At 52.0% G+C, this 11236-nt stretch overlaps 1 protein-coding gene across 1 annotated transcript; it reads left to right on the top strand.

Moving 5' to 3' along the window:
• The first annotated feature begins 8214 nt into the window (after positions 1 to 8214).
• On the top strand, positions 8215 to 9971 carry LOC123075102 (phospholipase A1 EG1, chloroplastic/mitochondrial-like). The gene has a single exon (XM_044497779.1). It carries the CDS (start codon positions 8443 to 8445, stop codon positions 9793 to 9795), a length of 1353 nt encoding a protein of 450 aa, XP_044353714.1. The 5' UTR covers positions 8215 to 8442; the 3' UTR covers positions 9796 to 9971.
• The last annotated feature ends 1265 nt before the right edge of the window (positions 9972 to 11236 follow it).

The raw sequence follows: 11236 nt of genomic DNA, 5'->3' as shown, positions 1-11236 counted from the left end.
AGCTGCTTAATTTCTTGCTTGTTCAGACCCGCCGGCCGGCCGGCCGGCCTACGTGTCAGTGACCCTTACGTGCGGAACTGAGCATGCTCTGCTGCGTTAGCGTACGTGACGAGTCTACCAGGCAAAAAGCGTACTACGTGATAGGCCGGCCGGGGTTAGGCTAGGGTATTAGCTTAGACCAAGATCGCCGGCGCTACGTGTGTATGGTTCCGGCGGGAGTCGGATGAAATATCCACGTAGCACGCGTGGTAGCGGGAGCAGTCGAGAAGTTCTCAGTTCCGGGTGGCCGGGATTCTCAAAAAAAAAAAAAGTTCCGGGTGGCCGGCCGGCCGCACATGCATGCATGCACTGCACGCGTACGTACGGACCTGCATGTTGTTCCACGGCTGGTTGGAGCCGAGCCTAAATATTCGCAGGCGGCGGTAACCCGGGTCCAAAAGCGACTCCTAAACTACTACCCCTAACTAGCTAGTAGCTCCGTTAAGTTAATCATCATCCTCGTCTCACCTGACGTGTGACGCAAGCCCGGCCGGGTGCAGTGCATCCATCGGCTCGATCCCAATAACATCCGGTCGCGATGGGACCAAAGCAAACTTAGAAAAGACTCAAGTTGATCGTGGATCGTGGCCATGCATGCACCATGCAATCTACTCCCACATGCGTTGAGCCAACCTTGCTAGCTAGCTTGATCGCTCGACCGGCCGCCGGGAGACGGAAGTACGAGACGTCGGCGTTGGCGGCGGCGGTGACTCGCTCGCTGGTTTCCCGGCCCTTTCGGCCGGTCAATTCCTCCACCAGATTAACTGACCGGCCGAGCCAAACGGATCGCGATCGATCGATCGATCCACCGATCGGCGTCGACGTCGGCGAAGCCGCAGTAGAAACACATCGATCGGATCAGCATTTCCTCTGTCGCAGGCAAAGCGATTGATGGATGGCGACGCCGAGGGAGCCATCTCTTTCGTTTCCCTTTTCTCTTGAAATTACACCGATCGAGCCATCTTCTTCCCTGGCAATTTGTGTATTAAATTACCTTATGCGCTAGCCTGGCTGGCTGAAAATCCGCCATGTCGACGCACCGCAGGCGACACGTCGACGTGTAGCCTCAGCGACGATCCATCGCTTTCGTCTGTTGTCGTAGCAGTCTCGGGTGTAGGACGTAGATGGATAGCGCCAATGCACGCTAGGCTCACGGATTAATTGCTCCATGATCGGTCTTTACGTTTTTTGCATATAATACAGTACGTAGTAATATGCGGTGCGAACCCTGTTCGATTGCATGGACGAAGCCATCCAAGAGATCCTATATATGGCGGCCGACAAGGTTGAAAATTGAGAAGATAGGTGGTGGTGTTTGAGTGCTTCCGCCCAAAACCTAGGGGGCATGTGAGCATGAAATAATACAGTGTGGACACTATCATTCATTGTGCGAAGGATGCGTTCAGCGCAACCGTTTTGTTGTAAGGTGTAAGGGCATGTGAGATGAAGATGGATGCCGTGTTGTGCAAAAGAGTCACGCGAAGCGTGATTGTCGAACTCACGACCATTGTCGGTTTGAAAGGCTATGATGTAGCGTTGAAATTGGGTGGCAACAAATCATGGAAACAAGAGAGAATAGAAAACACGTATGATTCACGTCGCAAAGGAAAAGTCCAAACATAGTGAAAGTAGTCATCTAGCAAAACAAAATAATATTGAAACCTAGAAACACTTGTTATTGGAGAGGTCCGAACATCACCATGGACAAGAGCAAAAGTAAAACTAGCTTTGCTATCTGACTGTTTGAAAGGTAAACGAACGTGTTTCCCCAAATACAAGCATGACATGTTGTAGGGGGTGATTTATTACAAGTAAAATCAAAGGAAGAAATAGTCCTAGAGAGAGCATCATGTCTCGGGTGGCCGAGGAGTTGGTGCCAAAGGTCGGTGGTGGTAGCAAGGAGAGCTTGAGGTCAGCTAGTCAGTGTTTCCGACCTACATGCGTCATGGGTTGGAAATTTGGAGGATGGGAATGCCTCTAAAGGTAAAAGTGTTTGTATGGTGATCAAGGGGAGGATCCTAAATAAGGATAACTTGTTTAGGAGTGGGGGGAAAGGGTCGAATTTATGTGAGTTTTGTGGTGTCGCTGAGAGCATCGATCATCTGTTCTTTACATGCTCTTTTGCAAGATTCTTATGGAGTGTGATCTGTGGGACGTTGGGTAATCCCAAGTTACATCTATCTTTCTTCGATCTTTGTCAAAATTGGATACCATCCTATTCTTCTAAAGATAGGGTTGTTGTTTCTACTGGAGCTGCTGCTTTGATTTGTACAATTTGGAAAACAAGGAACATATCTTGTTTTCAACGTGTTTTTCTTTCGAGCTATCAATGCTATATTTACCCTATGCTCTTTGTTGAATTCATGGGTGATTCTCCATAAAAAAAAGAGCACAAAAATGCTTAAAGAGGTTTCCAAGAGCTTTCTCCGGTAGCAAACGAAATCTATGGAAGAGCCCATGGACGGAATCCATCTGCTCAAAGACTTTGCTTTGTCTTGCCTGAGTAGTTGGAGATCCCATGTTGCTCACAGCTTTCGACCTGTTCAAGTTTTGGCTGATGTACAAATAAATTGTTAAATTTGTTTCTCTTCATCGTGGTTGGTAGTTTTGCATCCTTTAGATGTGGTTATATGTCTAGAATGTAGGGTGTTGATCTTCAATTGCGGTGATGCATCAGTTCTGAGAGTAGTAGTAGTAAGGTGTTGAATTTGATGTATCCAGACTCCATTTTCATTATGAAAATGGGGGGGCATGGGGCCCCTTTCATCGAAAAAAAACATGTGTCATGGGCCCGCCCCTTTTTGCCTACCAACCAAGCCCGACCTGAGAGCAATATAGGCTTATACCAGGGTTTGGGCCCTCTCCCTCAAGAAGACTAGCTTGATAGGAGGGGACACCCCACCCATAGAAGTCGTGTTCAGCCTCCTCTCACAACTGATATGCGACTAAACCAAATAATTTCCCCCTCACACATCGGTCACCATGGGCTCGCTAACACCAGCGTTCTAGCCCACCGACCATGACCGACCACCTATTCCGGACATCTGGACTCCGATCCACTTGTTACGCAATCCTAGGTACGCTAACCGGCGTTTTCAATCCACATGCGGCATTGCCCATTCCATGAGCGTCTCGGCCCGCCAACTATGCCCAACCGAAGAGCAATGCATGGTTATAGCAGGGTTTGCCCCCCCCCCCCCCCCAAAGACTAGGAGGGGACAGCCTCACCCATATAAGTCTTGTTCAGTTTTCTCTCACAATCGACGTGAGACTAAACCCAACAATACCCTTAGTTAACTTGTGCTCCTAGACCAACCTGCGTGCATGCAACATGTATACTCTGCAGAGAACCACGTTTGTGTACCTTGGTATAGACTTTCCTGAGCGTCTATGAGATGACACTCGGTATGCCCCGCTATGCTGGGCAGGGGCCCGGAATGCCGAGTCGCTTTTGTCGAGCACGATACTTGGCATACCCAATGCCGTTTTTCTGTAGTGATAGAAACCACAAACCGTGAATCATTGGCGCCTAGTATAGTTCACAACGCACAAACAAGATGCTGAGGTACTCCCTTTGTTTCTAAATGTAAGTCTTTTTAGAGATTTCAACAAGAACTACATACGGATGTATATAGACATGATTTAAAATGTAGATCACTCATTTTGCTCGTACGTGGTCCGCATTAAAATCTCTAAAAAGACTTGTACGTAGCAACGAAGAGAGTGAATGGTATTGATCGAGACTCCGAAAGGCAAGGCAGTTTTCAAAGAGAGCACCAGCCGAAGAAGCAAAGGCTAGCTAGCAAGAGCAAGCAAAAGTAAAAAAGAGACGGAAAAAAAAAAGAACATCTTAACTTGTGCGTGCAGCATATACTACCTAGCCGCCTGATCCGATCCGCAGGGGGAGGTGGACGTTAGCAGAGGAAGTAGTAGCAGTAGTACGCGCGCGAGTCTTGGAGCCAAATGAGGCCACGTCCTAGGGGGTTCATGGCTAGCTACATGGGACAGGCTCCCTCCCGTCCTACGCGCGGCACAGTAACCCCCATCCCGGGCCCGCGGCATTCAATGTCCAAAGGGGGGCCTTTCAGCGATCAGCGCATCGAATGTTCACCGGAGCCGGGGGCCGGCCGTACACACGGCCGATAGTGATGAGAGAAAGGGAGAGGGGGAAGATGTCAACCAGTGATGAGCGATGCCTACACCGCAGCGGAAACCGGCTACACGCCATCGCCAACCACACGGATGCCTACGCCACAACCGAGTTCAACACCAAGTCAACACTCGCGCTGCATGCCTGCATTTTTTATTCATCGGCGTCCCTTTTAGTTGAATCAAGGACGGGCGAGTCCAGTCCCCCCCCTTAAATCCTCCTGTCCACCCTCCCAGCGGCAGCCCATCGCTCTGTTTTCCGCCATCACCGCTGGCTCGTGATGCCAGCCCGCCCCGGCCACGTCGTGCGCTATGGAAAACATAGATCGTATACGTCTATAATACTGCTATACTGCTATCTGAAGTGTTCTTTTTTCTTTTTGAAATACCAACTGCATTTAGAAGCCTTTGTGCCAGCATAACAATTGTTCCCGTGATGCGTTAGCTAATCCTCTCATCACAATTATAGGCCGTGTCGTAGTACAACGTAGTACTGTCTTCAAGGTGAAACATTTATTGGCCATCATTTTTATGAAAACATGTTTTAAATTGGAATACTTGTATACTATTTCATAATAAATGCAGAAATATTGAGTTCATGTCATCAGCATTGGTAATTTTTCCTAGGTACTACTAGCAAACTTGAATATGCCCAAATGTTTTAAATATTGAAACGTGAATATCGCGTCGGGCTTGGTTAGGTCTTAGTCGATGCTATACTTGTAAGATCTTACATTGAGATCCCTGCAAAATTTTCTTTGTAGTTTTTTTCCTTTTTCTTTCTTACTAAATGATACTACCACCGTCCTGGTTTACCAGTCCCCATCGTATTTTGGATCAAAGTTTGACCACATATTTGATTTGCAAAATGTGAATGCATGTTATCAAAAATTATATTATTGGATTCGTATCTGAATGTACTCCCTCCGTCTCATAATATAATGTCTTACATTATGAGACGGAGGAGGTAGTTTCCAATAATATTATACTTGCTACTTATAATATATATTTTATTAGTTAAAGAGTCAATTACACCACAGGTGTCTGAAGTTGGCGAGAAAAGTCAGTTTGGTGCTTAAACTTACGGCATACATTGAACCGGTAACAAAACTTGGCTTCGATGTGCATCTACGGTGCAAATCATATTTGTATACGCACAGGGTGCTGACGATGCATGCCAATGTGGCGTGGGACCCAGTTTCAGTGACAGGCAGTTAGAGAAAAGGGGCTGTGGTTCGATTTTTCTAGAAAACACCCTGGATTTTTATCATCACGGAAAAAGCCACTTGTTTTTTTCTTAGACAAATACCTAAAATGTAGCTACGTCTCTATGACAGTTGGGGCCCACCCTGCAGAAAAGAGGAAACCAATATATGCAAAAGTCACAGCGGGGACTCGAACCGGCGACCTCAACTTAAAATGGGGTCCGTGCTAGCCACGCCTCCAAGTTTGGCTTCATCTCTCACTGGAATAGACAAACTTAATTACCAATATATGAGCACGAAAATGGGGTCTAAATGGGCAGCAGCAGCCGCGGACCATTTTTCACATGATATTTTGTTAGTTCATAAATACTAACAAAATTCACATTTATTATTTTATTTTTTAAAAAAAATTACGTAAAAATTAATATAAATAATAATATGTCTGGTAAAGAGAATACACGAATATTTTTGGTGAACACATTAATATAGCCTAAAAATAAATGAATATATTTTGAAATAACATTTTTATAATTTATAAATATTTTCTAATTATATGTTTGTTTAAAATAATATGTGAATATTTTTGGGATAAAATGAACATTCTTTTAAATAAGAACAGTTTTTATAATTACAAACATTTTTTTAAACCGGGCATAACCCCTTTTCATTACTGTGACATAACGGAAATATATCAGTCCAGAGAAAGAGACAGGAGAGGGGAGAGCGGGTTCGAGCATCATCGGGAAACCCACTGTGAGCACTCGCCATCGAGATTACCCACTGCAGGACGAAAACCTGGCGACACCATATATCAGTTTAACTGGGCACAACAACCCCTACATCCATCATAAACGAGATGGGCTGCATTGAACATTTGTATGAATATTATTATTAGTTTAGATATTTTTACAGAATTCTAGGAAAGGATTCCAAGTGCCATAGTGACGTTTCATTCGTTTTTTCAAGAAAAAAATTTGAGTGTCATTTTGTGAGTAAAATAAAATTCCAGGATGGGTTTCACAAAAAACCGAAGCACACGCCCTTGCATGTGCCTTCCAGTCATTGACATTGGGTCCCACGCCATGTTGGCGCGCCTCGTCATCACTCTATGCGTATACAAACGCGATTAGCACCGTAGATGAACGCCCAAGCCAAGTTCTGTCACCGGTTCAATGTAAGCCACAAGTTTTAGCACCAAACTGACTTTCCTCGCTAAGTTCAGACACCTGTGGTGTAATTGACTCTTAGTTAAACCGTGGTCAAAATATGATGTGGGACTAGTAAACAAGAACGGAGGTAGTATATGACTTGACTGAGTCTTAGTTAAGTCTCATTCGACTGAGACCTAGTAACACCCTAACTAAGTGGTAAAAAGTCGCTATAAATTCAACACACAGAAAGAAAAAAAGAAAGAAAAAAAGAAAGAAGAAGACCAGCTAGTAGATGGATAGGCCAAGCAAGGGACGTGGACGGGGCCACGTCGCTGGCGTTGACCCTCGGCGCCGCGCGGGAGGCAGCGTCGCGGTTGGGCGCTAAACGTCCCCTCCCGCGGCATTAATCCCCCCGCATTAGCAATGTCGTCGCGGCCTAAACCTTTTCGCGGCAGACCTTGGCAGGCATGGGCGGGGCGGCCAACCGCTAATGAAACCCCAAAGCGCGGCTGGCGGGGGCGTCCACGTACACGGCGCGGCCCCGGGCGTGGACTCCGTTCGCCCACGTAGCCCCCGCGACGACCTCAACCGGCGCCCTTAATTGCGCCATTAATCGCCGAGGGACGGGCGACCGATCGAGCGAGCGAGCTTTTCGGCATCAATTCGCCTCGCTCCGCCGTGGCGTAGGTCGTACTGCTGTCTAGTGCCCCCCTACGACGACCTTGGGCGCGGGTGGATGGAAGGAATGATGGATGGTGACGGTGGCGCGGCGCGGCGCACGTCCTCGCCGCCGTGCTGCACTCAACCGTGTCCCCGCTCCTGCCGTGCCGGTGTTCTGATCGGCGACTCCTCCATTGTAGGAGCTGCAGGGTTCACTAGCCCGCCATCTAACCAACAGTTTCTGTCAGCTTGCTCAGTTAAGCTGTCCTGACTGTAATTATTAAGCAATTGAGGTGAATGTACTACTGTAGCTAGCATCTCACTAACCAACAGAGAGTCTCTGAAAGAAAAGACCGGCCCTTCAGTTCAGGCTTGAGCCAGGGAGGGAGCTGAGCGCTGCTCTGCTTCCACTGAGGCAGCAGCATATCCATCTGCCCTGCCTGAAAACATGGGACTAGCTCAATTTTTTATGTGATCCTGAGAAATCAAGGCCAGGCAGGATCCAACCAATCTGAGATTCCGTTCCTCCCGGTCACCACTCATGAGTTGAATAATAACAATACGATTATGATTATGACCATAACCGTACACATCTACTACGCATGCCTGTCAATCCCCAGCGCCAATCCCAGCACAAAGTACCCTGTCCAATTGTCCAAGCCATCGGTCGAGCAGTCAATCGCTCGCCGAACATCTCCGATGGATGAAAACGATCTTTCCACGGCGGTCAAAAACTTAAACTCCACACGGGACGAGAATTACGTGCCAGGCGTTCCAATCATCCGCCCCGCCCAATCGCTAGCAGCAGCCGTCGTCGTCGTCGTCGTCGTCGCAGCTCTTCTCGATTTCTCTTGGGGTTTTGCCAGTCGATCGAGGTGCGGTGTGGGGAGGGGAGGTTGCGCGGCTTTCATGGCCAAGTTGGTTATCATTCCGAAAAGGCGCGCAGCGAGCGGCAGCGGCAGCGGCAGCTTCCCCCCCTCCCTTCCTTCCTGACTGGCTTGGAAAGTCACTCACTGTACCTTCTCTCTTCCCGCGAGACGCACAGCACGGATTGAGACATGCGTGCAAGCCACCGCAAGCCGAGTCGTCCCGCCCGCGGACCCTTTATATGCCCTCCCGCGCGCGCGCCCCATGCATCATCATCATCCTCGTCGCTGCCATTCTCCCCCTCCCCCCTCCCCCTCTCCTCTATGGTCTTGGCGTTCCCACCGCCTCCATCGCGCCGCACCTGCTAGCTCATGGCCTTCGCGCCCGCCACAAACGCCACCACCTCGATCGCAGCAGCAGCAGCAATGGCGCTCAAGCCGCAATGCGCCGGACGTCAGCCGATAAGCCGCGCGGCGCGGTGCAGAGCGGCCGCGGCTCTCACGGCGGAGGGCTGCGCCTCGACATCGGCGATCGCGGCGGCGCCGGTGGCGCCGAGACGTGGCGCGCGGAGGACGCCGTCCGTCGCGGGCATGTGGCGGCAGCTCCAGGGGTGCGACGACTGGGAGGGGCTGCTCGGCCTCGACGGCCCAGCGCCGGCTCTGCTGAGCGAGGTGGCGCGGTACGGCGAGCTGGTGGACGCCTGCTACAAGGCATTCGACCTCGACCGGGCGTCGCGCCGGTACCTCAACTGCAAGTACGGCAAGGAGCGGATGCTGGAGGAGGTTGGCATGGCCGGCGCCGGGTACGAGGTGACCAAGTACATCTACGCGGCGCCGGACGTGATGACCGTGCCCACCATGGAGGCCTCCACCAGCGGGCGCGGCCGGTGGATCGGCTACGTGGCGGCGTCCACGGACGAGATGACCCGGCGGCTCGGGCGGCGGGACGTGCTCGTCTCGTTCCGCGGCACCGTCACCCCCGCCGAGTGGATGGCCAACTTCATGAGCTCCCTGGAGCCGGCGCGGCTGGACCCCTGCGACCCGCGCCCGGACGTCATGGTGGAGTCCGGCTTCCTCAGCCTCTACACCTCCGCCGACAAGACGTGCCGCTTCGGCGGCGCCGGGAGCTGCCGGGAGCAGCTCCTGCGAGAGGTGTCCCGCCTCGTGGACGCGCACTCCTCCTCCTCCTCCAAGAAGCCGGGCGAGGAGGTGAGCGTGACCCTCGCGGGCCACAGCATGGGCAGCGCCCTCGCGCTGCTCCTGGCCTACGACCTGGCGGAGCTGGGCCTGAACCGCGCCGCGCCCGTGACCGTCTTCTCCTTCGGCGGGCCTCGGGTGGGCAACGCGGCCTTCAAGGCGCGGTGCGACGAGCTGGGCGTGAAGGCGCTCCGCGTGGCCAACGTCCACGACCCGATCACCAAGCTCCCGGGCATCCTCCTGAACGAGGCCACGACGGGGGTGCTCCGGCCGTGGCGCGCGTCCTGCTACACCCACGTCGGTGTGGAGCTCCCGCTGGACTACTTCAGCGCCCGCGACCCCGCCGCCGTGCACGACCTCGGCACCTACATCGCATTGCTGAAGAAGCCGGCGGCCGCCGCCGAGGCCGGCGGCGGCGTGGTGGGCAAGGTGCTGGACTTCGTGGGGCGGCAGCGCGCCGGCGCATTTCAGTGGCAGTACGCGGCTGTGCAGATGGGCGGCCTCGTCCAGACCCTGGGGCTGATCTGACGACCTGGCCCCGCAAGCTTCACACCACGCCGTGATTACTTACTAGCATAGGAATTAACCTCTGATTTAACCGGCCGGCTACCGATCCTCGTCCAAGATGTTTCTAGATCTTTCTTCCTGTACATACAAGCCAAGAGAGATCGCAAGCGAACACAGATTCTTTCGTTCCGATTCCATCTCCGTCGTGCTCTGCTTCTTCATTCTCGTGTCCAATTTTCGCTCTACGCACTGTGAGAAGTGTGAGCCAGTGAACATCAGTTCCTCCAAGCTATAAACGGGAAAGCCGACATGGTCCGTTCGGCTGGAAGAGTTCCGTTGGGGTCGCCAAGCAGCACTCCTGGCCCTGGCCCGGGCCCGCCACGGAGATACGCGGGGCGTGTGGGTCTACGAGAATCCCCTGCCCGAGCCTGGCCGTTGGATTCCGTAGCGGACGGAGGGGATGATGTGCTCACCTAACTGAACCGCCCGCGAAAATACTCTTGGCGTACTACCGCGTATGTGTCGCGGGTGGGCCAGCGCGAAATTCGTTGCTTGAGAGGACGTGACTCCGATGACGAATTTTGTTTCTTTCTTTTCTGCGAGGAAAAGGCGCTGGCTCGCTCACGTAGCATACGCAAGGATGCCTCCACGCATTTTTTCCATTTTTCGGAAAGTGGCGTCCGCGGAATAATAACAAGTACGTTATCAGACAGTAATGGCGTCTCCAAGAAAAAAGAGAGAAACGTATGCACTTTTGCAGGAATATTCCAACATGTTTTTTTTTCTGTGAGGGAAATATTCCAACATGCTTAGAGTATCTACAGTCGTGATGGGCAATTCCGGCCCCTCAAACGATCGCGGACGCGGCCGAGTGTGTCGACGAACACTGAGTAGTCACGCCTCAAATAATGCACTCCACACCGGGATACCTTAAATTAGAAACCTCAAATCCATATGATTACGTGCAACGTAGCTATCTTCAAACGGAGCTCGTCCGGTCGCCGTGGCCATGTCCGGCGGCCGTCTACGCTTCTCAGAGTGTTGGTCCGGTCGCCGGCAATGTAGAGTATGGCATGAGACACGAGCTGGCTCATAGGGCTCAAGGCGTCGTCGTCTCCCATGCCCTACTCTTCCTCGTCGGAGACCGGAACCCGTTGGGTACCGGTGGACGTCAGATCGATGATGGATCCGTCCTGGGACAAGCCGGCGACATCCACCACGACGCACTTGCGGTGCACGGACTGGTGCACCATACGGGGCGTCGGAGAATGCGACTACGCCTTGCCGACGTCCACTGCCACGAGGGCTGCCGCTGCCTCCCGCGCCCGCCGCGCCATGTTTGCGTCAGACGATGACGCCCACGGTGCGTCCATGGCCTCGGCGCGCCAACGGAGGGGTTGTGCATCCGCCACCGCGTTCGGACGCCAGACGGACCGCACAACCTCCGGTGAGGCAGCGATAG

This window comes from Triticum aestivum, chromosome 3D (genome assembly GCF_018294505.1).
Source record: "Triticum aestivum cultivar Chinese Spring chromosome 3D, IWGSC CS RefSeq v2.1, whole genome shotgun sequence".
NCBI lineage: Eukaryota > Viridiplantae > Streptophyta > Magnoliopsida > Poales > Poaceae > Triticum > Triticum aestivum.
This window is presented reverse-complemented; position numbering and strand designations above follow the sequence as displayed.